This window comes from Stegodyphus dumicola, chromosome 3 (genome assembly GCF_044657685.1).
Source record: "Stegodyphus dumicola isolate Sdum_Otavi_A_Nest chromosome 3, ASM4465768v1".
Taxonomy (NCBI): Eukaryota; Metazoa; Arthropoda; class Arachnida; order Araneae; family Eresidae; genus Stegodyphus; species Stegodyphus dumicola.
This window is the reverse complement of record NC_140770.1, coordinates 254,194,321-254,219,735: the sequence shown is the minus strand read 5'-3', so window position 1 is coordinate 254,219,735 and position 25,415 is coordinate 254,194,321. Positions and strand designations below refer to the sequence as shown.

At 31.6% G+C, this 25,415-nt stretch overlaps 1 protein-coding gene across 2 annotated transcripts in view; it reads right to left on the bottom strand.

Moving 5' to 3' along the window:
- Window positions 1-11,256: 11,256 nt before the first annotated feature.
- The window catches only part of Hap40 (Huntingtin-associated protein 40 kDa), a 68,360-nt gene continuing 54,201 nt past the window's right edge, over window positions 11,257-25,415 (bottom strand). For both annotated transcript variants that reach the window (XM_035352832.2, XM_035352833.2), the window contains 3 exons: window positions 20,437-20,483; window positions 17,453-17,508; window positions 11,257-11,745 (listed from right to left, as the gene is read on the bottom strand). In XM_035352832.2, the coding sequence (XP_035208723.1) occupies window positions 11,658-11,745; window positions 17,453-17,508; window positions 20,437-20,483 (191 nt within the window). In that variant the 3' untranslated portion in view covers window positions 11,257-11,657. The remainder of the gene's footprint in view (window positions 11,746-17,452; window positions 17,509-20,436; window positions 20,484-25,415) is intronic.

Below are 25,415 nucleotides of genomic sequence, written 5' to 3'. Positions count from 1 at the left end.
AATGGAGCACATCCCTTAGTAAGATATGGCCTACAGTGCCCTAATATCTACTTTCTTGACCGTGGCCTCAAGGTCCATGAGCATATACCCTGGATAAGTGGTCAGCTTGTAGCAGAATCCCCGGTGTTTAGTCCCCAAGAGAACTTGGCACTCAATTTAGCGACCCACTCAAGGGATGAAAGGCAGAAGCAACCTTCCCAGCCCGAAGATCGAACCCCGAACATGTGATGCTGCTACGCATTGCAAGTTCTTTGGGGGATGTTTAAAATTATTTTGGCGAAAACCAGAAATACTATTAGAACCTCAAAAAATATGAAAAACCGCAGTTTACGTTGAAAATTTTATTTATCTTGGTGAAGGCCCTAATTCCGCTATTCTAGAATCAAATATTGATACTTTCTAATTTTCACTCATATTTAACAATTCATTGCACCATGTTCTTCAGCCCAAAAGTATATGAAACGCAAAACAGTAAAAAAAAAAAAGGAATACCGGAATCATGAAAAAAATTATCGGCACGAACATACTGCAGTTTTTTACTTGCATCTCCAAATACGCTACATCCAATAATTTAGTGGACATTTCTTCACTTACGCTCATTACGCAGAAGTCCGTGGTCTTGAAGAAAAATGCTGCTTCTTTTCCAGTTTATGAAAAGTTAAATACTGTTAACATTTTGGAGGGGGGAAAAAAAAATATGAAAGAATGAACGATATCGCGAAAAAATACTGCCTTCCCCCAGCCCATTTGACTGATATTTAAAAACGGCCAAAATTTGAAAGGAAGTAAGGAAAAATCGATCTCACGAGGTCTAAAGTGACCCTGAAAATCAAATATGTTTCACGTTGTAAATATTACCTCTCAGTAGGGAACACCCACTGCACCAGACATTTTGTTTTTTAAATAGAGGTATACCTTCGTCAAAGGGTACATACATACTAAAAAAATGTAATTAAATCAAAAATTCAGGTGGTATCAAATGATATAAATACGCAACATAGTCACACATGTCTATCTGAATTTGAAGTTAATGAAAAAGAAAGTTTAATTATTGAAAAAACTGTATGAAATGAACAATAGAGTTTTGTACTTACAAAAATTTATTGAAAATAATCCGGCTAGTTTGAAAGTCAACATTGCAAGCATTTTTTCCACGCGGGTTTCAAAATCACTGATAAGTCTTCCACTGTCACCAACAGTTATTATGAATTTTTTAATTGGGAAGTGTATTTTGATTCATCTACATAGTTTTTTTTATGTCACGCTTCTCCCCTTTTTTCTTCGTCTTCCTTACTGTTTTACAAGTTATTTTTGTTACAATTCACATCATCAACTACAGTTAAAATAAAAACTTTCATGTCGCTATGGGTGTCTTCGATTTCTAAATATACTTTTATTTGAGCGCTGCCACTGATTTTGACAAGTTCAAACAATTCATTATCATCAGTAGCCGTTCTCACTGAGGACACTCAAAATTGGAATTGCAAAGTCTGCTTTCTTAAAACACTGCAGAACATAATCTTGTGATACGGATTTAACAGCCTATGTTATCCACTGAATGACATTCAATACATCACGTACTTTGCAAGCTGATCGCTGCTTCCGCAAGCAGCTTGACAAAGAACAAGCCGTAAAAACAGTTTTCTTTAATGAACCTCGAAGCTTTTAATTATACCTTAGTACAAAAGCTGTAATACTGATCTAGCATTAGATGAGAAAAACATTAATTTCAGTTTCACGTTTGGTGAGTGGGCTGGCAAATTCACAAGAAATAGTAGTCTGCTACTATTCAATTATTTTTAGACATGGTTGCATCAAGAGCAATCAACTATTCTGACATTATGCTTTGCGTCATCAATGACTTTTTATTGTCATGCCAATGGGCCAAAGCTTTTGAATCGATGTGTTTGAAGCACCCTTTTTTTTTTTTTTTTCTTTCCAATTACATGCAGTTGTTCACGCTTCTTCCATGCTACAACAAAGTTGCACAGTGAGACGTTCCTTGGAGCTTTTACACAGTACTTTTTTCCTTTGAAGTATAGAGTTTTATTAGGCGAGATTCGATGAAATGATCCAGGTTCATCAGCATTGTAGATGTTTTTAGCCTGATATCTTTCACAAATTTCATTTAGCCTTTTTATCCAATTTGTTACATGTTGTATATCTACTGATTTTTGTTCACCACAGATAGTCTTAAAAGTAATTTCATGTCTTTGTTTAAATTTTCTAACCAATCATTTGATGCTTTGAAGTTATGTAGTCCCAGACTTTCTGAAACTTCTTTTTCTTGTAGTAATACTCCACTTACAGAAATATTGCATGCTCTTAAAGAACAAAACCGACTGAACACTACTGTATCAGTTTCACATGTTTCAGTTCTTCTAAATTGGAAAACAGTCTTAGAAGGTTCATTTCAATTAATATTTATTTCTTCTCTATCCTTTAGACTTTACAGCATGACTTACTTGGTTTTCATTTACCTCAAAATTTTCCACTAAATCTCTCAAACTAAGCTTTTCAATTTCTGTTACATGAATGAGATCAACGTATTGTTTTAATGTTAATCTTTTCCTCTTTGAAGTCATGATAGATAACATATGTAAAAATAATACACAAGTACAAAGCTACACTTCTTTTGCTCCCAAGTCCTAGCAAGAACTAAGAATGATAGAAGTTTTCACTCTATTCACATAGTGAGATCCCAGGTCACAATGTGAATAACATCACTGTCCTTGGCAGGTGGGTCAGTCATCTGACCACCATTTCTTTCCCATTGGATTTTGTTACAACTTACGAACATTGTTTTCTTCGATGACCATCGTTGTCTCTTTATGTTGTTTTTTCTTTGTTTTTGCTGTACTCCGAATAATAAACATGTTTTCTCACCCTCTTCGTTTTCTTTCTTTCTTGACTTTTGTGTCGTCACTATCGCGCCAGGAAAGTTTCCGGCCATGCACTGCTATGTGATTTCCCATCGCCTAGGTGTACTCTGTCTCTCCTGAGAGTTTGTCAATGCTGTACTGATACACCCTGTGTATATTACATTAGAATTGGCTGGTATGTATCTTAATTATTCTAAATTTCTTTTTTAATTAATAAGTATTTCTTAATTTCTTATTTTTGGGATTAATATTTACTTCTGTTCTTTAATACAAGCCGTCATTTCAATATAATTTCTTCCTATATATTATTTCGTTATCCCCCCTCGGTTTAAAACCACAGATCATGTGTTTCGATAACTTGCAAATCAACCCTTGCAAATCTTTAGTTTCCCCGCTTTTATTCTTAAATAAATTTGTAGAGACATTAGGTTTTTTCGAAGCAGGAGAGATGAAAAATGAGCAATGCCCTTGCCGGGACTCGAACCACGGACCTTTCGAATACACGCCGAGTATGCTGACCACTACACCACAAAAGCATGCTAAGAAGACGGGATAATTACCTTATATACTTCTCCCTTTTAAAGGGCAAGTGTTGAATTAGGGGACCCAATCGCCAAATCCTGATGGTGGAGAACCATCATCACCACCCTTTTAGTTCGGGCGCCACTGTAGAGACCTTAGGTATTTTTTTAAGCAGGAGAGATGAAAATGAGCAATGCCCTTGCCGAGACTCGAACCACGGACCTCTCAAATACGAGGCGAGCGTGCTGACCATTACACTACGAAGGCATACTAAAAAGGTGAGAGAAATACTTTATAAACTTTTTGTTTTTTAAATCACAGCAATTGTGTATTTTCAGTGTTTTTTTATTTATCTTATTAATCTTTTAGTTAGCAATGCATTTATAAATATCAATGAAATGGCTTTTTGATCATTCCTCTTTCACAGTTGGCCAATGTTTTTTTTTTTTTTTTTTTTGTTTTGTTGTAAATAATAAATGTTAATACTAACATTGAAATTAACACTGTCAGCTAAATTAAATAAAATTCCTTCCTCATTTATAATGATTTTCGTGCTGCATATCTTCCATCCCTCCTCCCCAAATTTTTGCTAAATCCAATCTATTTTTCCTTTTTTTCAGCTGGTTCCAATTTTTGCTTCCTCAGATTAAATAAGGTTATACAAAAACTAACTATTTCAATCATTTTAGAATTCCCATCTATTTACTATAATTAAATATTCTAGGTTTAATTATGATTATTTGTTGCACAATTCAGAAACATAGCTAAAATGTGGTTTACTGTTTACTCACCTGCAAATTCATATTTTTATACATATTTCACACGTATTTTCCTATTCTTTTATTTAGTTACGCATCATGTTTAGCTCTCGAAATCATCTGTTAACCAACAATATTTACAACTTAGGCATTAATTACACTGTTATTTTTTAGGCATTAATTACACTTATATTTTATACTATTTTTTATTTAGTATATAGTTTATTTTATTATATTTCAATGTTATTTTATTTATATAAATTAAATAAATATACACTGTTATATTTATTTCATTTTTCCTTTCGAACATTTTAGAACATATTTAAATATTTGATCAAGTTTATGGCAACAACAAAATTTACAGCATTTAAGTGGAAAAAAACTCCAGCCCTTCTGAAAGTTATGTTCTCTTTTCAACAACCTGATTAACGGAAAATTATTATATAATAGCAAAGAACTATTAGAAATAGAGCTGAATGCATTTGGCTGACATGGTGCTTACAGGTAAATGCACAGCAGCTATGTCGGTAATTATTCTCATTTCCTTGCCAAAAAAACTTGATGGGAGAACACAACATTGGATTTATGATCTTCAGACCAGTGGCAAGTACATCTGACTTTCATACATTTTATTATAGTAATTCCCATCTATACAAAATGTACAAAAAAACAGGATAAACAAATGGAATGTTTCATTAATAAATAATTTGGCATACCCAGGGCCAGATGAAAGGGGAAGCTATACAGGGTGATTCAAAATTGTTTTTATAAATTAAGAAGGGTGATAGTACTCATTCAGATGAGCAATAATTACCACAGAACATAAGGTCATATTCCACTTTGAGAGGCAGAAAAGAGGAATGTTAGAATTCCAACCAGAACTTACAACAGTGTGGAAGAGCGAATAAACAAGTCCAGAAGTTGCACAATCAGTTTAGTGAAAAACATACACAGACTGCACAAAACGGATATAACCAAAAACTTGGCGTTTGAGAGATAATTCGAGCTCAGACTTTTATGGCAAACACTCAAATACATAACTTTGGTTGGCACGGTCTCAACCTCGCAAACGATTGCAACAAGTTAATTATTTAAATTATTGGGGGAAATTACCTATTAGGGAATCAAGGTAGCAGTTTTTTTTTCCTTTTTGTCATCTTCTATCCTACCCTCTTATACTTACTGTGCTGTGCTCATTCTACTTGAAGTGCCCTTCTATGGGACACGAAGTTCTGACAGCCAGAACATAGCATGAACTTTTCATCTAATCTCAGCATACAGCAGAAGTTGGAGTTAGTTGATAATATTCAGCTCTTGATTAGATAATTAATGTGTTGCAATCGTTTGCAAGATTGAGACCTTGAAAACCAAAGACGTGCATTCGAGTGTTTGCCATCAAAGTCTGAGCTCGAATTAATACCCGAACGCCAAGCTTTTGGCTTTATTCATTTTGTGCAGTCTGTGTGAGTTTTTCACTAGACTGATTGTGCAACTTTTGATCTCATTCATTCCCTCTCCCAAAACTGTTGTAAGTTCGGATTGTAATTCTAATATCCCTCTTTTCTGCCTCTCAGAGTGGAATGCGACCCTATGTTCTACGGTAATTATTGCTCATCTGGATGAGTACTATCACCCATCTTAATTTGTAAAAACAATATAGAATCATCTTATATAACTCAATGTGTTAGACTTAATAAGATGCAAAATATGTCAAAAATTTGAATAAACTGTTTTCCTGGTGCTAGTACTACATTATTCTTTTCATCTGTCACTGGACTCATCTATATGCATAATCTGTTGCACAGAAACACAATTTTACAATAATAAATTCTCATCTTATTTACAAGCAAATTACACTGCATTACCCATTCAAAATAACTACACAAAGTAAATTCACATACACATCACCCTCACATACACATAACCCTAAAAAGTCAGATACATAAAATTACATTGTACCTATTATATAAAACAATAGTATAGCAATGTCGATATATATTTCAACTGCATGACTATTTTTTCTTTCACATATTATTCCAATCAGTTTTAAAGCATTTAATAACTTTTATAACCAGTTAGGTTAATTAAGTATTCATAGCTAAAATTATTATCATGTTTCCTCTTATATAAGACACATTTGATTCTGGGACCATAAAATTAAAAAAAAAATAAAGAATTATTTGGTTGACACACTGATTTTTATTAACCTGCTCGATTGCAGTTGAACAGAAGAAAAATATTACATAAAGCTATTGAAATTAATGTTTATTCAATAAACAAGTCGGCATCACTGTCAGAACTGCCACGTGCTATACCATATAGCATATATTAAGTTGCAACCAATAAGAATGTCTTGCAAGTACCAAACTTCAGATTTCAGACTGAAAAGAAGTTTAAATTTGAAATTTTTTCCTTACTGTTATTATGACTGCTTATGTATATTTTAATAAATATTTAATAAGCAAAATTTACAATTTAGTTTTTTATTTATTTATTTACTTATGAAAAATTTTAATTTTGCTTTAAAAAAAAGCTAGCCCATCAGCTGTGTTTTTAGGTTGAGCACAATTTGAGTTTCAGGCCACTGCCGTAAAGTATACAATTAGCCCAGCGCAATTTTCCCAAATGCATTACATCAGTTCATCTTTATTATAGATAGTCTTGTCTTAAATGACCAATGTCACACTTTTATAAGATGCACCCAGTTCTTAGACACGAAATTTCGAAAGAAAAATGTGTGTCTTATACGTTGGGAAATATGGTAACTTAAAACTGAGTAACAACTCTTCTACATTTTATCAGATATCATAATTACAGTAAATAGATTGTGAACAATTAATTATTCTATTTTATTGAACTACAAAAGAAATCAATATAAAGAGTAAACAATAATTTTCATCCTTCATTATTTATAAATACAGTCAAAAGTCGTTGATTCGGACACCCATAATTCGGAATGATCTATAATCCGGACCTCAAAGCTAAAAACTTTCTGCGCATGCGCCGCGTTGACACAAGCGCATAGGCGTTTACGCGTGCGCGTAAGACCTCTTACTTAAACAACTTACATTGAAAGAAATGTTTAATAAAGTAAACAAATAAATATTAAGCTTTTTTGTAAATTTTTATACCCTTTAGATCATAATTGTTCTTTATTTCATAAATTATGGTTTCATATTTTTAATTTTAGAATTTCTGCATGCCATCTTACGCGATTTAAACTGATGATCTATAATCCGGAAAAATCGATAATCAGGAATCGCCGAAGTCCCGACGAGTCCGGATTAACGACTTTTGACGGTATATATTATATAACAGAGGAATTGACAGTATGCATACAAAAATATACAAGGTCTGTATAAAAAGTATCTAACCTTGAATTTTCCCGCACAAAGTAGTGAAGCTACGCTGTTGTCACTGTGCACTGTGGAAGACAGCTTAATGCAACATGCTTGAATTTCTCAGTGTTCCAGTCAGTCAGTCAAAATCATCATTGCCTGCTGGCCGCTGAGTGAAATGCTCTTATAAGTGTTCGCTGGATTTTTTTTTTTTTTTTCCCTCTTAAAATGACTAAAAAAGTTGAACAACAGTACTCCATCAAACTTTGTGAAAAGCTTGGTGATTCTAAAAGCAAAACAATTTCTAAGATTCTGCAAGGGTTTGGAGACAATGCTATGGAAGTAACACAAATTAAGGAGTGGCTAAACCGATCCAAAATTGCCCATACATCAGTGGTGAATAATCATCATTCAGGAAGTCCCAAAACTACTCAGAATGCAACTGTTGTTGAGAGGAAATCTAATAATGGGAGATCGTCATTTGACCATACGAGAGATTGCCAAAGATGTTGAGATCAGTAAAGATTCTAAACATACAATTTAGCATGATGATCCGAACATGCACAGAGTGACTTCAAAATTTGTGCCCAAGCTTTTGTCGATGAAACAGGAAAGAACTCCGCCTTGAAGTTGCACAAGAGCTGCTGTGCACTACTGACATTGAACCTGAGTTCTTGAATACCATGATAACTGGAGATGAGTCTCATGGGTGTACAAGTACAACCAGAAACAAAAGCACAGTTGTCACAATGGAAACATCCTGGATCCCCAAGGCCGAAAAAAGCATGGCTCCATGATGTAATTTGGTGCAAAAGACCAGACCTCAGGACAGCGAAAAACTGACAGTTGCATCACGACAATGCTCCATCTCAATCATCACACCTGAGACAGACTTTCTTGGCAAAACAAGGAATTCCAGTCCTTTGCCAAGCTCCCTACTCTCCAGACATGGCTCCTTGTGACTTCTGGTTGTTTCCATAACTGAAAATCACATTAAAAGGATCCAGTTTTCACAGTGGAGAAGAGATAATGCATAACACAGTGGCAAAGCTCAACTTCAATACAAAAGAAGCCTTCCAGAAGTGTTTTCAGCCATGGAAAAAATGGGGGGGGCGCTACTTGTGTGGAGGCACAAGGTGCCTACTTTGAAGGGGATTAAAGTCCCAGTACTATCATGTAAGTAATATATTTTTTCCAGCCGAAGGTTGGATACATTTTACAGATCTCATAGATATGCAAATGATGAAGAAAATTCAAATTTTCAACAAAAGTCATAGTAATTAGGGAGGAAATCATATACCCATAATATAGTACCAGAAAATAATGCTTAAACAAAATATAGAATAAAATAATTTAATAGATTAATTTTAATAGATAAAAAGAAAATAATAGAATAGATTCCATAACAGTGTGATAAAAAATATTTTATACATATCAGGAAATGGGAAAGAATGACAAGCTAAGTAAAACGGAGTGTAAGAAAACGCATTATTAATTGATGTAAATTTTATTTTGATATTAGAAGCACTTTCAGTGATTCAAAGAAGACTGCCTTCTTCAAATGAAACTGTAAAGTTGCAGTTGAAGAAGATGATCATGTGTTTTCTTACACTCACATTATTTAATAAAAATAAATAAATAGGGAAAAGATCAACAGCTGAAAGATTTAACAAAAATTTATTAATGTTGTGAAAAATACTGTTGATTCATGCCAATAAAATAGAATAAATGGATATTTACATATACATACATAGCTTGTAAGTACTAATACATACAAAAATTACAAAGAATATTAAAATTATTATTACAGTTTATTTAATTAAAACTTTACTTGACTACATTACTTCTTGATGCAATTTTTTAAGAACTGCAGTGCAACTTCAAGAAGACTGCAATTCAAGTTTAGCTGATAATTTAATTCAAACTATTGCTCACAAAAATCTATCAGTTGCATATATTATTATGCTAGTATGTTTATATTAAAAAAACTGCTAAATACAGTATGCTAAAGAGATTTATTGTTTTTGAAGAATCTAATATTTAACACTAAATACTTAATAACAGACACTTACTAAATTTCCTGGGATAATCTAAAATGAAATTTTGATCTGAATACTTTCAAATTGTCCAAAATTATTTGCTGAAGAAAGAAAGGTATAATAAGCAACCAAATGGCTTAGGGTTGTTTGGTTTATTTTGATTATGTCAAAACACACGAGGGCTGTTTGTTTAAGGAAAGGGATGCTTTTTGTGGAGGATTTTCTAAGAGAAACTGGCTCATATCTATGTTACACATGAGGAAAACAATGAACCGTGCATCCAGCCCATTTACCAGGAATCAAACCAAGGTCAAAATCCCAGTGACTTTACCTCTCAGCCTCTGCTGGGCCCAAACAAAATGGCTATCGAAAATCAAAAACCAAAAAATCAATGATAGGGAACAAAAGATGTAAGTTTTAATTGCTTAAAATTTATTAAAAATTAGTTTTAAGATTTTAAATATTTTATTACATAAAAATAATGGCAAAACTTAATCCTGAGATTTTTCATTAATTTTAAAGAATTATTAGCTGCACATTGAGGAAAACTGGTAGATGCAAACTTTTTCGTAAATTTGACATCCTATATTCTCCTTATAAATACTAAAGAGTAAAGTTATATTATTGTTACTTTAAGTGATAGTTACTTTAAGTGAACATACAGATTTTCAAAGATTGATATAGAACTTCTGAGTGCTCCATCAGAGAATCAGAGGGTTATAATATTAAAAAGTACACATTTTCTCTCATGTATCTAAACACCAGAAACACATCTTCAGGGATATCACCTTGTGTGAATATACTATTAAAAGCTAATTTTATTCAATTTACACAATAACACAATATAATATTATGTATTTTATTACCTTACTTCTATCATTAGCATTCATCTACAGAAGGGGGATTTTCCCTTTGGGAGGGAATACCATAGATTTGGAGAGAGGTATGTGGCCAGCCTTTTATTCAGCTTTTAAGTATTTTAGTTTATGAATGTAAAACACCAGTTTTATTCAATTTTCAGTGTTTATCAACATTTCCTGTACTTTTTGTTGTTTAATTTATAAAACACATTAAAAAACAATCTAAATCAAAATAAATATGCATGTATTTTTCAAGTTTTGGAAAGGAAGAGAAGAGGAATAATCTTCTGGCAATGGTGAGGTGTGTAGGGCAAAATAGGTTGAAAACCACCGAGCTACATACTACAGTACCATAGAAAAAGGTTAACAAATTATTTTATTGCTTTAAATTTAGACAAAATTCAGTTTCAGACTGGCATTAATTTTAAAGAGTTATTAGTAATTATTATTACACTATGAAATAATTTGACACAGGTCTTTCTTTTCCATGAGGTAAAATTATTCTCCAGGCATACTATCATATTATCTTAAAATGTCCATACTATTTATCTAAAATGAATGCCAACCTAAGGCTGAATTTCATCTAATCTTAAAATTCAAGATGGTGTGCTTCTCTTACTGATTTCTGGCTAAGTCTTCTGATTTGACATAAAAACTGACATTAAAAAATTGCAGCTTATTTACCTTAAGTTCCACATTCAACAATATTTTTTCAATCATTGTGCTCCTTAATTTTTGTTTTTAAATTCTCAAGAGTGAATTAATAAAGATATCAGGCAGAATGTTTAACAAAAGCAAGCAATCTTTTGTCTATAGAAGGCCCCAGAAAAATCAGTAACAGTAATCAGAAAACACAATACTGTTTTAAAGATTGCTTTTTAATTTTCCAAACAGGAAGTGATTTCATCAACTACTGAACAGACTTCTTGCTTTCAATTATCACTCACACTTAACAAAGAATTTTAATACATTACCTAAAAGGTGATTTTAATAGAATTATAACATTTATCTATATGAAATATTTAATATAAAATATGAGAAAATTTTTTCATTTGTTATTAATTTTGATGACAAATTACTCATTCACTGAATGCACAAAAATTTCTAATTTTTATATGATAATCATAAATCTAGTTTAAAATGTGCACTTGTTCTCAAAACACTTGACATAACTAATTCTTCAAATTTTTCACTTTGAATGTTCCACGGGGAATTGAAGGTGTTCATTGTTAAATATGTATCTGTGAAGATCTAATTTTCATTTATATGGAAGGCTCACAGAGTAGTCCCTATATTGAGCAAGAATTTTACTTAATATATCATTCTGAAGAGGCGTTAAACGAGGCCTGAAAAAAAAAAAATATATGTAGTTTATTTTCAATTCAACGTTATTTTCAATTAATTCAATGTTAATGCTTAAGAAAGCAATGCATGTGGGGGAAAAAGATTATAACAACAATATCTCGAAAACTGGAAATAACTTTTTTTTTATCAAATTCTGTTTTTTTAAAACATATGATCAATATGCTAAATTTATAAGAATAATTTGCTATCAGCATAAAAGAAAGAATGAATGCAGATGGCAGTATTGAATAAAACTCCTGCATGTAGAAGGGAACCAAAAACTAAGATCTGAGCAGAACCTTCTGTTAATTAATAGATTCAAAGATACGAGATCATATATTTCTTTTGAGATTTCTAAATTTAATTAAATATTCTAAGGATCAGAAACCATGTGCACATGACAAAAAGATTTCCTCTAAATTACAAACAGGCCCACCTAGTTATATTAATGGATTTAGATAACGTCCATTGAATAAAATTATATAACTGAATTTCTTAGTCATCCAGTACATAAAATGCTATTTTTACTGTTATAAATCTATAATCTATAAATCAGTAAAGGATCTATCATTTTCTTACCCCTGAGTTTACTGAAGTACATAAAAGTGAATAATAAACTTTGTGCCAATAGTTATGGAGCATTACAGGCTATCATATGAATTTATTTCAAAAGCTTGTATTCACAATGTAACTCTCTCTGATGCAAGATGCTTTCAATTGACTATCACATTCTTCATACTTTCTCTCCAAGACTAACCACTGCAAATTTTTAATTTAAAATGAGAGATAACATTACATTTTTTTTTTCAATTAAGGCAACTGTAATAGTTATAATTTCAATGTAATATTAATGAAAAGGAAATCTAAATCTAAATGTTGAAACTATGCATCAGAAACCAATATAATACATATATGAAATTTACAAAAATACTGCAATAATCTGAAGAATGGAAATTCATAAAATGCATGATTTTAATAACAGACAGAATTGAATAACAGTCTCTGAATCTTGATGATAATAATCAATGAGAAATTGTCATTGAGCACCTACAGGTGGTTGTATGATTATTATTTGGTCCGCTTTCAGCATAATAATAAAATTTGAAATGGTGATAATGACCAAAATGTGACTGAGATTGGAAAGGAGTAAATGCAGCTGACAAAATAGCACCAAATAATTGACTAAATGCAGGGATGTCATAAATCTTTAATATGTAAAAAAGTGCAATACCTGCAAAATGCAATAAAACAAGGTATGCCTATCCACACAACACATACACATAACAACTATACACATACACATAACAAAACTATACACAACACATACACATAACAACTATACACAACACATACACATAACAACTATACACAACACATACACATGACAAAAGGGGGTTTAAATCTCATTTATTAATCTTTACACTAACATATGACACCCTGTTGGAAAATGTACAATCACACTTTTCTGCCTAGCCTCAGTTTTAGAACATGATTAGTGTATTGAACACAGGAAGTGTCAACTAGCGCTTTTATTCCTTTATTTAACCTTGAATATGACTTTTACAGATGAACTGTTAGCTCAGTTTGTTTAACCAGTAGCAAGTATGAAATAAAGTAATGACTAATTGTTGTGTAACTCTATTTTCTCCATAATGCTTGCATTATCTTTACTGTGATTTGTTTTATTAGAGTTGTAATTTTAAATAATGTGTAAGTATAAAAAATACTTAAATGAAGATGAAATATAGATACCCTTCAGATAAGTTAAGATAAGATATCCATGAGATAAGATCAGTACCAATGAGGAGAGGGAATACAACTGAAATGTTGACAGCAATGAAGAGAAATGTAGTGATAAAATTGATGAGATGAATAATCACAGCAGTGATAATGGAACAGTCTTACCTGACAATCATTCTGCTAGTAACAACAATTGTTATTTAAGTAAAGACAGACTTACAAAATCTAGAAATAAATCAAACTTGATCAATGTAAAAAAGTTACCAGGATTTAAACAAGTGTGGGCGATTTCTAAAGAAAGTGAATCGTTTTTTAAAGTAATTAATAGAGAATGGATTTTGAAGCAGCAAATGGCATTAACAATTACACTGAATACATGTATTCTATTTATTGCTTACACTATTTTTTTAATTTTTATATTGGTAGTATTGCTGTGGTTTTTTTTTTTTTTTTTCCTAATAAATAAAGTAACAAACAACAACAAACATAAAACAAGTAAGCCAAATAATAAACAGTGAAATTAAATGGAAAATGTCTTAAATTAGGAATGGAAGAATGATTTATGATGAATAGCATTCTATACATTGTTAAAAAAATATAAATCGTAAGTATTTGTGGGACAAAATAGCACACATCACTAAAACTTAGAGAAGGACTTAAAATATATTTCGAAATACAGAACTATTGCAGTATTTTTAATCACAAATTTTCTTAAAGCCCAAACTGAAAAAGATATATTTCACATCATAAATTTTAGAATGGAATTTTCTAGTTATAAAAATATAAATGGTAAAAAATTAATTAAAATTGGGGGTAGAGAGCAGACTACATACAAAAACTAGACCAAATACTGAACATCAATATTTCATAGATAAATCGCATTGCATAACAAAAAGCAATTTGCATAAAGAATTCAATTTAAACATTGGGGCTGAGATATAAGTATCCAAAACAAACTAACATTATTGAACTCACGTACTAAAACGGAACTCTCATTTTATAACTAAAATTACAGCATCATTATAAAAAACCTACATTTAGAGGAACTATTACTGTTCAGTGTAATAGTTCCTCTGAAGTTATAGAATGTACAATAAAGCAAGTACATTTCTGTCAAGATTTATATTGTTTAAAATGCATGAATACAAACTAAAAAGTAACATTTATTGAACTATATCCATGTTCAGAGCTGGATTTAGACTTGATAAAGAACCTAAGCTATTTGAGATATGGAGCCCTTTATAAAAATCTTATACTATTACTATATTTTAATTTTTTTTGGGGGGGGGGCGTGTGTGGCTTATACGTAAATCCTGCACTGGCCATGCTTACAATAATTACACAACTGGGTAGAAAAAAAGAAAAGAAATCGCTGTTTTGCATATAATTTATAAAGCCCTAGTGATAAAACACTTACAGATCATTTGATATAAAGAAAATAAGATTGCATCATGAAGAAATAATGATATCATAGATAAGCATGTAATTTAATATGGCAAAGAATGTTACATTTATCTACTTCAAAAGATACCCTTTTGCTGATAGCTTTTATTAAAGTAAACCAATTTATATTTATGTTGCTTACAGGAAAATGTATAAAATACTTATGCAATCAAATTATCTCATTATAGGATACCAAATCCTTGTCCTGATTTGAATTTTTAAAAAATATGTTCTTCATTCCAAGTTGAAACAAAAATTTTTTACTACATTCCAAGTGGATAAGATGACTGAACAAAGGTAATCTAATAATATTCAATAATCTTATCCGCTTGGAATGTCGAACAGATCTTTTGTTGTTGTTGTTGTTTAGGTTAAAATATTATTCTAGATTTATTTTTATTTTTAGCCATTATATCTACTACAGTAATAAATATATTACAGACATAAATTTTATAATATACTTAGTTGCTAAAGTTACTAAAGTGAAGCAGTTTACAGGAGAGGCAAATCTCAATTTTTCTTGTTATCTAAAAATGTTACAGTGTATTTGAAACTAGTTAATATTTATATGGCCCATGGGGAAAACTAAAAAATATCCATACATTTAGCTCCTTCTGCTAGAAAATAATAAACCAAATGATATTATCAAGGTTCACTGATTTTAGCTATGCTAGTGTTATTAGGGTAAGACAGTATCCAGAATGCATTTTGTTTGCTTAATATTCTTAATGATTACTCTGGTTTACTTTGTTTTTCTGTTGATCTGAGGGTTGAGTTATCATGAAATATATATATATATATTTCATTATGATATGTTTTCTATATTGGACTGTTAGCAAATCCTCTATGAAGACATTTCTTCCCTTAGACAGACAGCTCTAGCCTACTCTGCCATAATCTGAACAATGCAATTTTTTATTGGATTTAAGCAAATAATCTACACTTCATGTTCAATAATTTGCATTCAAATAATGCATTACAGCACTGATGCAAATTCTTTAATCTCATTTTGGTTACTATTATGGGATGCTTTAGCTATTGTTATAATTTTGTTCCTGCTTTATAAAGATCCTCCTCTTCCCTGATGCTTCACATAATACCAATAAAATATTCTGCTGAATGCTACATTATTTTTAAATAAAAATAAAGATAACTTCTTTTAAAAAAATTAAGTTTATAATTAAATTTATGATGCCTCATTCATACACACACCTAACAAATGAAAGATACCTGATCAAGGATAAATCTAGAAACATGTTTGATTTATATAAGAGTAAAATTTTAATTAGTAAAAAGTAGGTTTTTGAACTATTTCTATTTAATTTCATGAAAATATCATTCGTTATAATAATATTACAAGTTCTACTGCATAATAAGAGTCTTTATATTAACACAAAATTAAAAAAGAACTAAATTAAAGCATTATGAAATTTAGAAAAAGATGCTACTGTTGTAGAATGATCGACGCAAAAACACCCAAAGTAATTTTGGTGCTTGGCACTTTAAAGCTAAATGGCATTTCAAATTAGAAGCATAATAAAAAAGGAACTAAAATCTATAACAAAGCCATTCTGAGCTGAAATTCAACAACTTGTAAAAGATTAAAAGCTTACAGTTTGCAGTGCTGAACAAGACGTTAGTAAGGTTTAAGTAAAGGAACATCAAACATCATTGTTTCATGATAATGTTCATATCAATGCTAAAGCTGACAGAAGACAATTTGCTGGCAACTACTGAGATATTTCCTATAATCCAGAATTAAGATATTGCATAATAATAATTAACAGAACTCACTTTTTGTTTTCCTTTTGAGGAAAAAAAAAAAAAAAAAACTTACATGCAAGGTATTCATTACAAGGCAACCATCTTATATGAATAAGAAAACAGAAAGCTGGCTCTCCAGTGAAGAAAATATCTTAATCACTATGGTGTGCATTTTTGAATATCCTGATCATAAAATGATTTGTATAACTCATTAATTTTTCATTTGAATAAACCTTATACAGTTCTAGTTTAAAACTAGCGATTGACAAATATAACACATACTAACAGAAAATGCATTATATTCTGTAAATAATGAACTTTTATACAAATACTATAGTAATATATTGTGACTAAAAAAAATTATTTAAATGTCCTATATAATGAATATTTTTCAGCAGTAATATGAATTTATTTTTCATTTTTGCACTTTAATTTGGGCTATTACCTAAATCTCCCATCATACAAATTTTATTAAACATAACCGTTTTCCACAGCCACAAAAAAATAGTAAATTACATTTAATTCACTTTCAGGAAAAAAGCAAGAAGAATATTTATAAGAACAATTTTTTTCTTTCTTTTTTTAAATTTAGAACATTTTAAAAATGACTATATTTCACAAGAAATGCAAAATTACATCTGGCACTGGTAACTCAGATTTTAAATAATCTGCAAGATCTCCTCTATACATATATTGGTAATAATTTCCACAATTTTCTCCAAATAAAAGCCTATAATGTTGGAAACAATTAAAAAAAATTACCATAAATCTCTTTCTAGGTGTAACAATGCAGATTCATCCCTTTCTTTAACAGCAATCTGTAATTATACACATGGTTTCCTCAGTAACATTATAATTAAGTTAAAGCTATATTTATTAAGAATATTTAAAAATAAGGCAACATTTTTATCATTAGAAAAAATGCAAAATTCATGAAATGGTCAGTCACAGAATAAATTACAACATTTCATTGCCTAATATCTAAAACAATAATTTTATTGACCACAAATAGGATTTGAACTATCATTCCTTCTGCCTCCCTCCCACAAAAAAGAAAAGAAAAATCTATCTTCTATGTAGCAAAAACAGACATAAATAATACAAAACTAATTAAATAAGCATTATACCATAGACACTCTGCACTTATGAAATTTTACAGAAGTGCACAAACTTGTTCTCAAAGAATAAAATTTGTTTGGAGTAGAAAAGAAAGTTAACAAATACATCACAGCAATACAAAATTAGATACAAATGGCAACAGCATTTTCCAAGACTGAAGACCTCACTCTTTAGAAAATCAAGACCCAATGGTTGGTTAAAATAAACTCTGCTGCACATGATGTTATATACTACCATCATCTGATTTATGACAGAAGAACAAGAAAATCTACTTGGACACTTATTTTCTTTCTTCAAAAATCAATGTTGCTGGCCTATCTAACAGATCAAACTCCTTCCACTTCTCATCACAAATGCGCCCTTTACCTGTCATTAGTCTTCTCCTCCCCTCGCATCATCCTCACATGCCTCAAAAATGACAATCCAAAATTACAATCCACACTGTACAGTAAAGTATTTCATTAGTTATTTAAATTTTATATTTATAATACTAAAATGTATTACTTTATTATTGTTAGCATTTTTAACTGCTTATTTGATAGTATTTATAGCTCTTATTTCACGAATGTTGTTAGGAGATATGAATGGCACAACTAGTAACATTTTACAAACAAATTTATGGTATGAATGGTCATTCAATACACTCCTCATTTGATATATAACTTGGGGAAGTTTCTGTAAACATTTTTGATTAAAACTGATATTTATAAACAGGCAAATTCTGGTAATGTAATCAAGCTGTTATATGACATGAAGACTTTCATTTTGATCAACAGCATTTGAATACATTATACTGAATATAGACATTTTCTTCATTAATTCTTTTTAATTTAGAAAAAGAAATCATTTGGCATCAAAACTGTTTAGAATTATTAAAAGACAAAGAAAAATGACTTTGTCTAACTTTCAAAAATAATCTTTTGCTATCTTCCAAAAGTTTAGAAAAACTGGCAAATAATAATTTAAGAATCAATGGTCGATCTAGATTTGAAATAGGATCAAATTTACTGTATTTTTCATGCATATTCTGAAGTAAGGTAGTATGCAAATTGTTTAAGTATAAAAAATAACTGTCAAAACAAAAATTTAAAAAGAAATAACATAAAAAAAATTTAGAATTCACAAATATACGAGGGTTGGAACTTTAATAGTGGCAACTATTTATTTACAAGGAATACAAAAGTGATTCATGTCACCATGTTTTACAGTCCTTCAATATAGTCGCCAGCATTGTGTACAACCCGTTTCCAACGATGTGGAAGTCGCAGAATACCTGTAGCAGCGCCTGTTTTGTTGATAGTTTGAATGGACTGGTCTACTGCCGCAAGAATCTCAGGAACAGTTTGGAAGCGAGTTCCACGAAGTGGTTCCATCATCTTAGGAATTAAGTCATAGTCACAAGGGCTCAGATCTGGGGAGTATGGTGGATGGTAAAGCACTTCCCAGCCCCATCGCTTGAACAAATCAGTCACAGCTTACGCTGCATGCGGCCGAGCATTGTCATGCAAAATGAGAGGAGCGTTCTGCAGAAAGTGTCGCCGTTTTTTTCTCAAAGCTGGTTGGAGATTGTGCTCCAAAAATGAGCAGTAATACTGCGCAGTGACGGTCTGCTGTGGGGCAGCGGTATACGTTAGGATGACACCATCACAGTCGTACACGAGAATCACCATAACTTTCACATTGCTGGGGTTCTGACGAAATTTTGAACGTCGTGGTGACCCGTGATGACGTCATTCATTTGATTGGCGTTTCAGTTCTGGGTGGTACGATTGGGCCCAAGTCTCATCAGCGTAATGATACAGTGTAAAAAAGCATCTCCTTCGCGCTCATAGCACTCCAGGTGGGTTTGGGCAGCATCGTATCGTAGCCATTTCTGCATTTCCGTCAATTGATGTGGAACCCATCGTGAAGCAATTTTTCTCATGGACAGGCGTTCCTTCAGAATGTGCAGCACAGTTGTATGCACTAATCCTGTTTGTCCGGCCAGCTGACGAATCGTTTGGCAGCAATCACTGTCCATTAGTGCGGCAACAGCTTGCACGTCTGCATCGCTGACACTCGGATGACCTGGCCGCAGCATGTCTGCCACGTTTTGGCATCCTTCATTGAATGCTTTCACCCATCTTGCTACGGTTCTGTAAGGCAATGCAGATTCCCCGCAAGCCTCTTGAAGCCCTTGATGACACTGTCATGCTGTACGACCTCTGGCACATTCAATTTTTATCCAACATCATTATTCTTGTTTTGAAAACATCCTGACAACACTTACTTTAGACCGCGAGATAATACAAGGATCCGTTCTTCGCGTCACTCTGCATGCGCGTGACGTAGGCAGGACGATTCATTCTTTTTGCTGAGAGGTAAGGTAGGTATGTAGTTCACGTGTGGTATACGCGATATTCTTTGGTTTTGTTACGTAGCGTTTTTTCAGCTGTGTTGCCACTATTAAAGTTCCAACCCTCGTATTTTATAGTGAGTCTCACAGAATCCTCTAAAATCTGCAAAAGTAATCATGGAACTTCTGTTGTTGCAAAATTATTACTCTGTTTATAAATAACATCAAAGAAGAACAGCCACATCTTAATTATAATTTTATCTTTTATAGATAGATGTGAACAATGACTTACCATAAGAGACTGTAATAATAGATAAAGATCATCTTCAATATAATCAACTGCAACAAAATAGAAATAAATTAATACAGGATTAAGAAATACATGACAGGCTAATTCTTTTTAAATTTTCTGAAATAAAACATCTGCAATAAATTAATTTTTGTATTAACAAACAATTTTATACATAAATAATTTTTTATATTAGAATGAAAGCTACTGATATGTGAACAATGTCCAAGAAAATAATAAATATCAAAACACAGGAAGTAGAAGAAAACAAGTGCTTAAGAAAAAATAAATACTATCTTTCTATGACAGTTATGACCATGAGCCAAAATACACTTACATGATATGAATTTATATACTTAACAAATGGGACATTATGTAATATCTTCATTTTTTTATTTCCCTTTTTATTTTGTATTATTTTTATTATTTTTTACTTTTTCTTTATTTAATCACTTATACGTGGAGTACATTTCAGAAAAATGTGTCAAAAATGGAAAATATTTTTTACTCTTTCACTCCCAATGAGTGCCTTTACAGCTACTCCTATCCAACTTTCAAATAAATGTGAAATAAGTATCATCATCGATTGACAAAACAGTGAATTTCACTATATTAAGCATTTGAAAAAACGAAAATGCACTCATTTTTGACTTCACAGAATAAAAACACTGATTTTGTCTTGCCCAAGTCAGTTTGAGCATTCCCAACTAGGTGCGACTGGGTAGCCCAAACTGGATTCAGGTAACAATGGCAAGGGGTTAAAAATTTCATAATCAGGTGGGCAGCTCTCCAAACTTCTCTTATTCTTCTATCAATAACACTTCTGAACTGGTCCATGGGTTTAGGCAATGTGCCAACAAAGGTCATGCTTTCCAATATTGGACAATAGCTAAAATTAGGAAACATACAAAAATTGTCAAGAAAAGGTATCTATCAGAGCAACTTGGATAAAAATTTACTTTTTAAAATTGGTATGTAAAACACTCTTAGAGCATTGCAGATTGGGACAACTTTGAAAACTTTTACTCATTTTGTTACGAAAGTATGGGGATATTCTAAATTCTTGTAAATGTTTTGTGTTCAGAGGGACAAAGTGCAAATTGTAGTTTAATTTTTTATACCATTGCAAGCTTTTGAAATATCTCCCCTGCCTTTTGTTGCCATGTCCTTGAGCTGTAATCAATGATAATCTTTGAAAAATTTTTCACAAGCTATAATTCTAAGGCACAACATTACAAAAATATATAAAATCCTAAAACAAGCAAATACTGCATAAATGCTTACTAATTTAGAACAATATAAAATGCTAGTATATTTTTAATATCTCCATTCACAAACCATTACGTTTAGCTGTTATCCTTTATTTAAGATCAAGTACTTTTAATAGTATCATTTTGTAGTTCGCACTTGTGGAAACACACATCAGTACCGAAGATGACTATTTTGAATTTCGTGTACAGTCAAAAGTCGTTAATTCGGACACCCATAATCCGGATCTCAAAGCTACAAACTTTCTGCGCATGCGTCGCGTTGACGCATGCGCATAGGCGTTTAAGCGTGCGTGTAAGACCTTTACGGCTGCGAATATGTGTGTGCGCATGCGCATAATACGTTTACGCATGCGCATTTAATGTATAACGGACGGTATAAGCTAAGCTAAAATTATCTAATTCAGTTAATGTTGCAGATTGCGTTGTTCCTTAATCTTCAACTTGGATCTGGCTTATTATTTTTTGCAGACTGTTAGAGCAATTTTATAAAAGTAAGCTCGAACTTTCGATTATGTCAAATAGAATTTAATATCAAATAGAATAGAATTAAAAGCAGTATATATCTTTTTCAGGTATTTTGCTTGGAATCTCCTTTCTATGGAGAAGTAATGATTCATAGTTTTCCCTTTCTTATTAAAAATGTTGCTTATTTTGCACTTAGAAATTTTAACACCATGCATTTCACAACATTTTTTAATTATGAAATATCCATATTTTTCTTCAGAAAGTGCAAAAACATATCTTTCAATTCACAGCTTGTTAACACGTGACATTTCTTCTTCTTCAGCTTACTAATCCATCTAATCTGAATCAAATCAGACCCATAAGTACATTTAGCTTTATAACTTCCAACACCAAATTAAGTCTCATGAGCAGGTCCTCAAGCAGTACAACTAAGTAGATGTTAGGCAAGGCAATACAATTAAGTAGATGTGCAGTGGTTTCATGGTTATTTCACTTGGTACAAAATGAGACTGTTTTAATACCACGGAAAAATATATGAGTCCTTAAATGTCCTGAAATCAACCAAGCCGAAACCACAGAAAAATCTAACAGTTCTTAAGTATCCTGAAGTCAACCAAGCCGGAGCCATTTGGTCCTTTACCATCATTCCTGAAGCAAATAGCAGTACCAGGACATGCACTATGATGCCATGAATGTGTAGGTAGTTGTCTCCAAGAAATGTAAACCAAAGCATTTCTTCTCGAGTAGAGCTCAAAAGAGGTCAAAGGTTAAGCATAAAACTGAAGAAGTACCCACCTTTGCTAATCTGTCACCTATATAATTATATATTATATTTATATCAGATGGTATCCATTGTAGATGGAAGACAGAAGAATTAGGCAAGGTCGTAAGTTTTCCCAATAAATTTAATTCCTTTCACGTCTGTAATACCTCTCTAATTATTTAGGTATTGGATAATACTACTGCTGTCCATAAGGATCCAGATTTCTCTGGATAAATGCCAATCTAAAACACATGCCAAAGCCATATCAATAGCAATCAATGCTATCTTATACAATATGCATTTTGAAAGAAGAATAAATTTAAAAGTAGCAGATGATATTTCTCATTTCAAACAAAAGCTGTTGCCAGAAATTTTTATTCAAAAAAAAATTTTTTTTAAATTCTTTATCATTCTAAAAAATGTGTGAAAACCATTTATATTTACAGCCTTAATCTCAAGCTAGTTAGACATGTTGAAGGATCAGTACACAAAAAATTTTATTTTGTATAATATATACATTTAATTTTTCTGATGTCTTTACAGAACAATGTGTAAATAAATTATTATGTGATTATCATGATTGCCTTTCGTTTTTAAACAAAATAGTCACATTCCATTCAAAATTGTTCCATGTATATGGATAACACAGCAATATATGTTTGTCAGAATGCAATACACAATTACTGAAATAAAAATGCAATTCTTCCACTCACAAGAACTTGAGAAACTTCTCTAATATAATTCTGGAAATACAAAACTATGTCTGCTTTTGGATAAGTCTATATTTTTACTAGCAATGACTTTTATTTCACATATCAGAAATAACTTTTTACTTTTCAACATTCTCAATGTGAAGGACTTCAGATTTATGTATTAAAAAAAATCTGATGTGTACACCACATGACTTCCTTGCACGGAATATTAAATTATACGCATTTTTTCTTGCATTTCATTTAAACTTATTGAATTTAATTAAATCTACTTCGTCAATAGCGAATAAACCACTATAGAAAAAATGCACTCTTTTAAAATTCACTATATTTGTTTACCATAGCAACACTTTGGCGCTACGTTCACTTAACAGCGTTACATTTCTTCCATATTATAACTATGTCTATGTATATGTCTATGTCTTATCACTTAGTAAGAGGCAATCGGCCATTAACGGCCTTTAAAAATATACTCGACATTTAAATGCGCGAAGAATCGAATAAGTTGTACTCAATAATATGGAAGTACTTGTGCACATGCTGTGCTAGAACTCAGACATTACTAGCGACGGAGCCTCCGGTGCCGCCGTCTGTAGAATAAGTAAACTTTGAACAAATGAGGTGCTCGTGTGGCGTCATCTATTAGTAGGGATGAAAAGCATTTTAGTTGACTGGAGCTCTGGTGGCCCTATCTCTTGCAGGATGTATTGTAAGGCATTTTTAAAATTTCATAAAAATTATTCTTCTGATAAGCAAAAATTGGCATGAAGTAAAATGATGAAAAACTCAATTTGCAGTACATTGAAACACGTTTCACAAGGGTTAAAAACTATTTACACACAAAGTGTACCTGCTTTGGCAGGAACAAAGTCCATAGCACTTTGTAATTTGATGAGTAAAACTACAAGTAAAGAAAATGAAGTAAAATCTTGGCTAAATAAGAAGAAAACAAAAATATATACATTACCACCAACTATTATGGTGAATAGTGCAAGGACTCTTGTGACATTGTTCAATTGTGAAATCATAATTTCCTAGTTTTTTGATGATATTCTTAGGGTGACTGTACATTTCGTAAAAAAGTTATGAGAAGCTTTTAGAATTTCAGAATCCGTGGGTTTAATTTTTAAGTCATTGTGAAGAGTGCTGTTTCATACGAATCAAGGTGCATTTGTAATTATTCGGATGGCCTTGTTTTGAATTCTTTGTATTTTTTCGCGGCGGGCGGACAGCTTGTAGATATATAACTCTTTTTGTAGCGAGACTAAGATTAGAATTTCTCCCTATGAGTGCATAGATACTGCCTATTATTGGTTGGCTTTTTTATCTTTGATCAGATATTTTTGATACAGTTTTTGAAGGTTAGTTTTTGATTGCGATAAACACCTAAATATTTAACACATTTTTCATTTGGGATGGAGATATTATTAACATATTATAACTCAGAATGCATATAAATTTATATCACTGGGAGAATTATCTAATCATTGCCACAAGTTCTATTTAAATACTACAATAAATCTAAACTGATGTATAAAAGAAATTAAGCAAACAAAACAAAAAAGAAACAGTTTTTCACAGACAATTCAGTATTTCTCATTCAATTAATTCAGTTCTCAATTCCTAACAAAGCAAAAATACATAAAAACTCAAAATATCTATATTACAGATTATGAAGTAAATCTGAAACACTTATTTCCTCGAATAAATTCCAGAATGGATTAAGCATGATTTAATTCGCAATAATAAAAGAAGGCGTTACCTTTGTTGTTG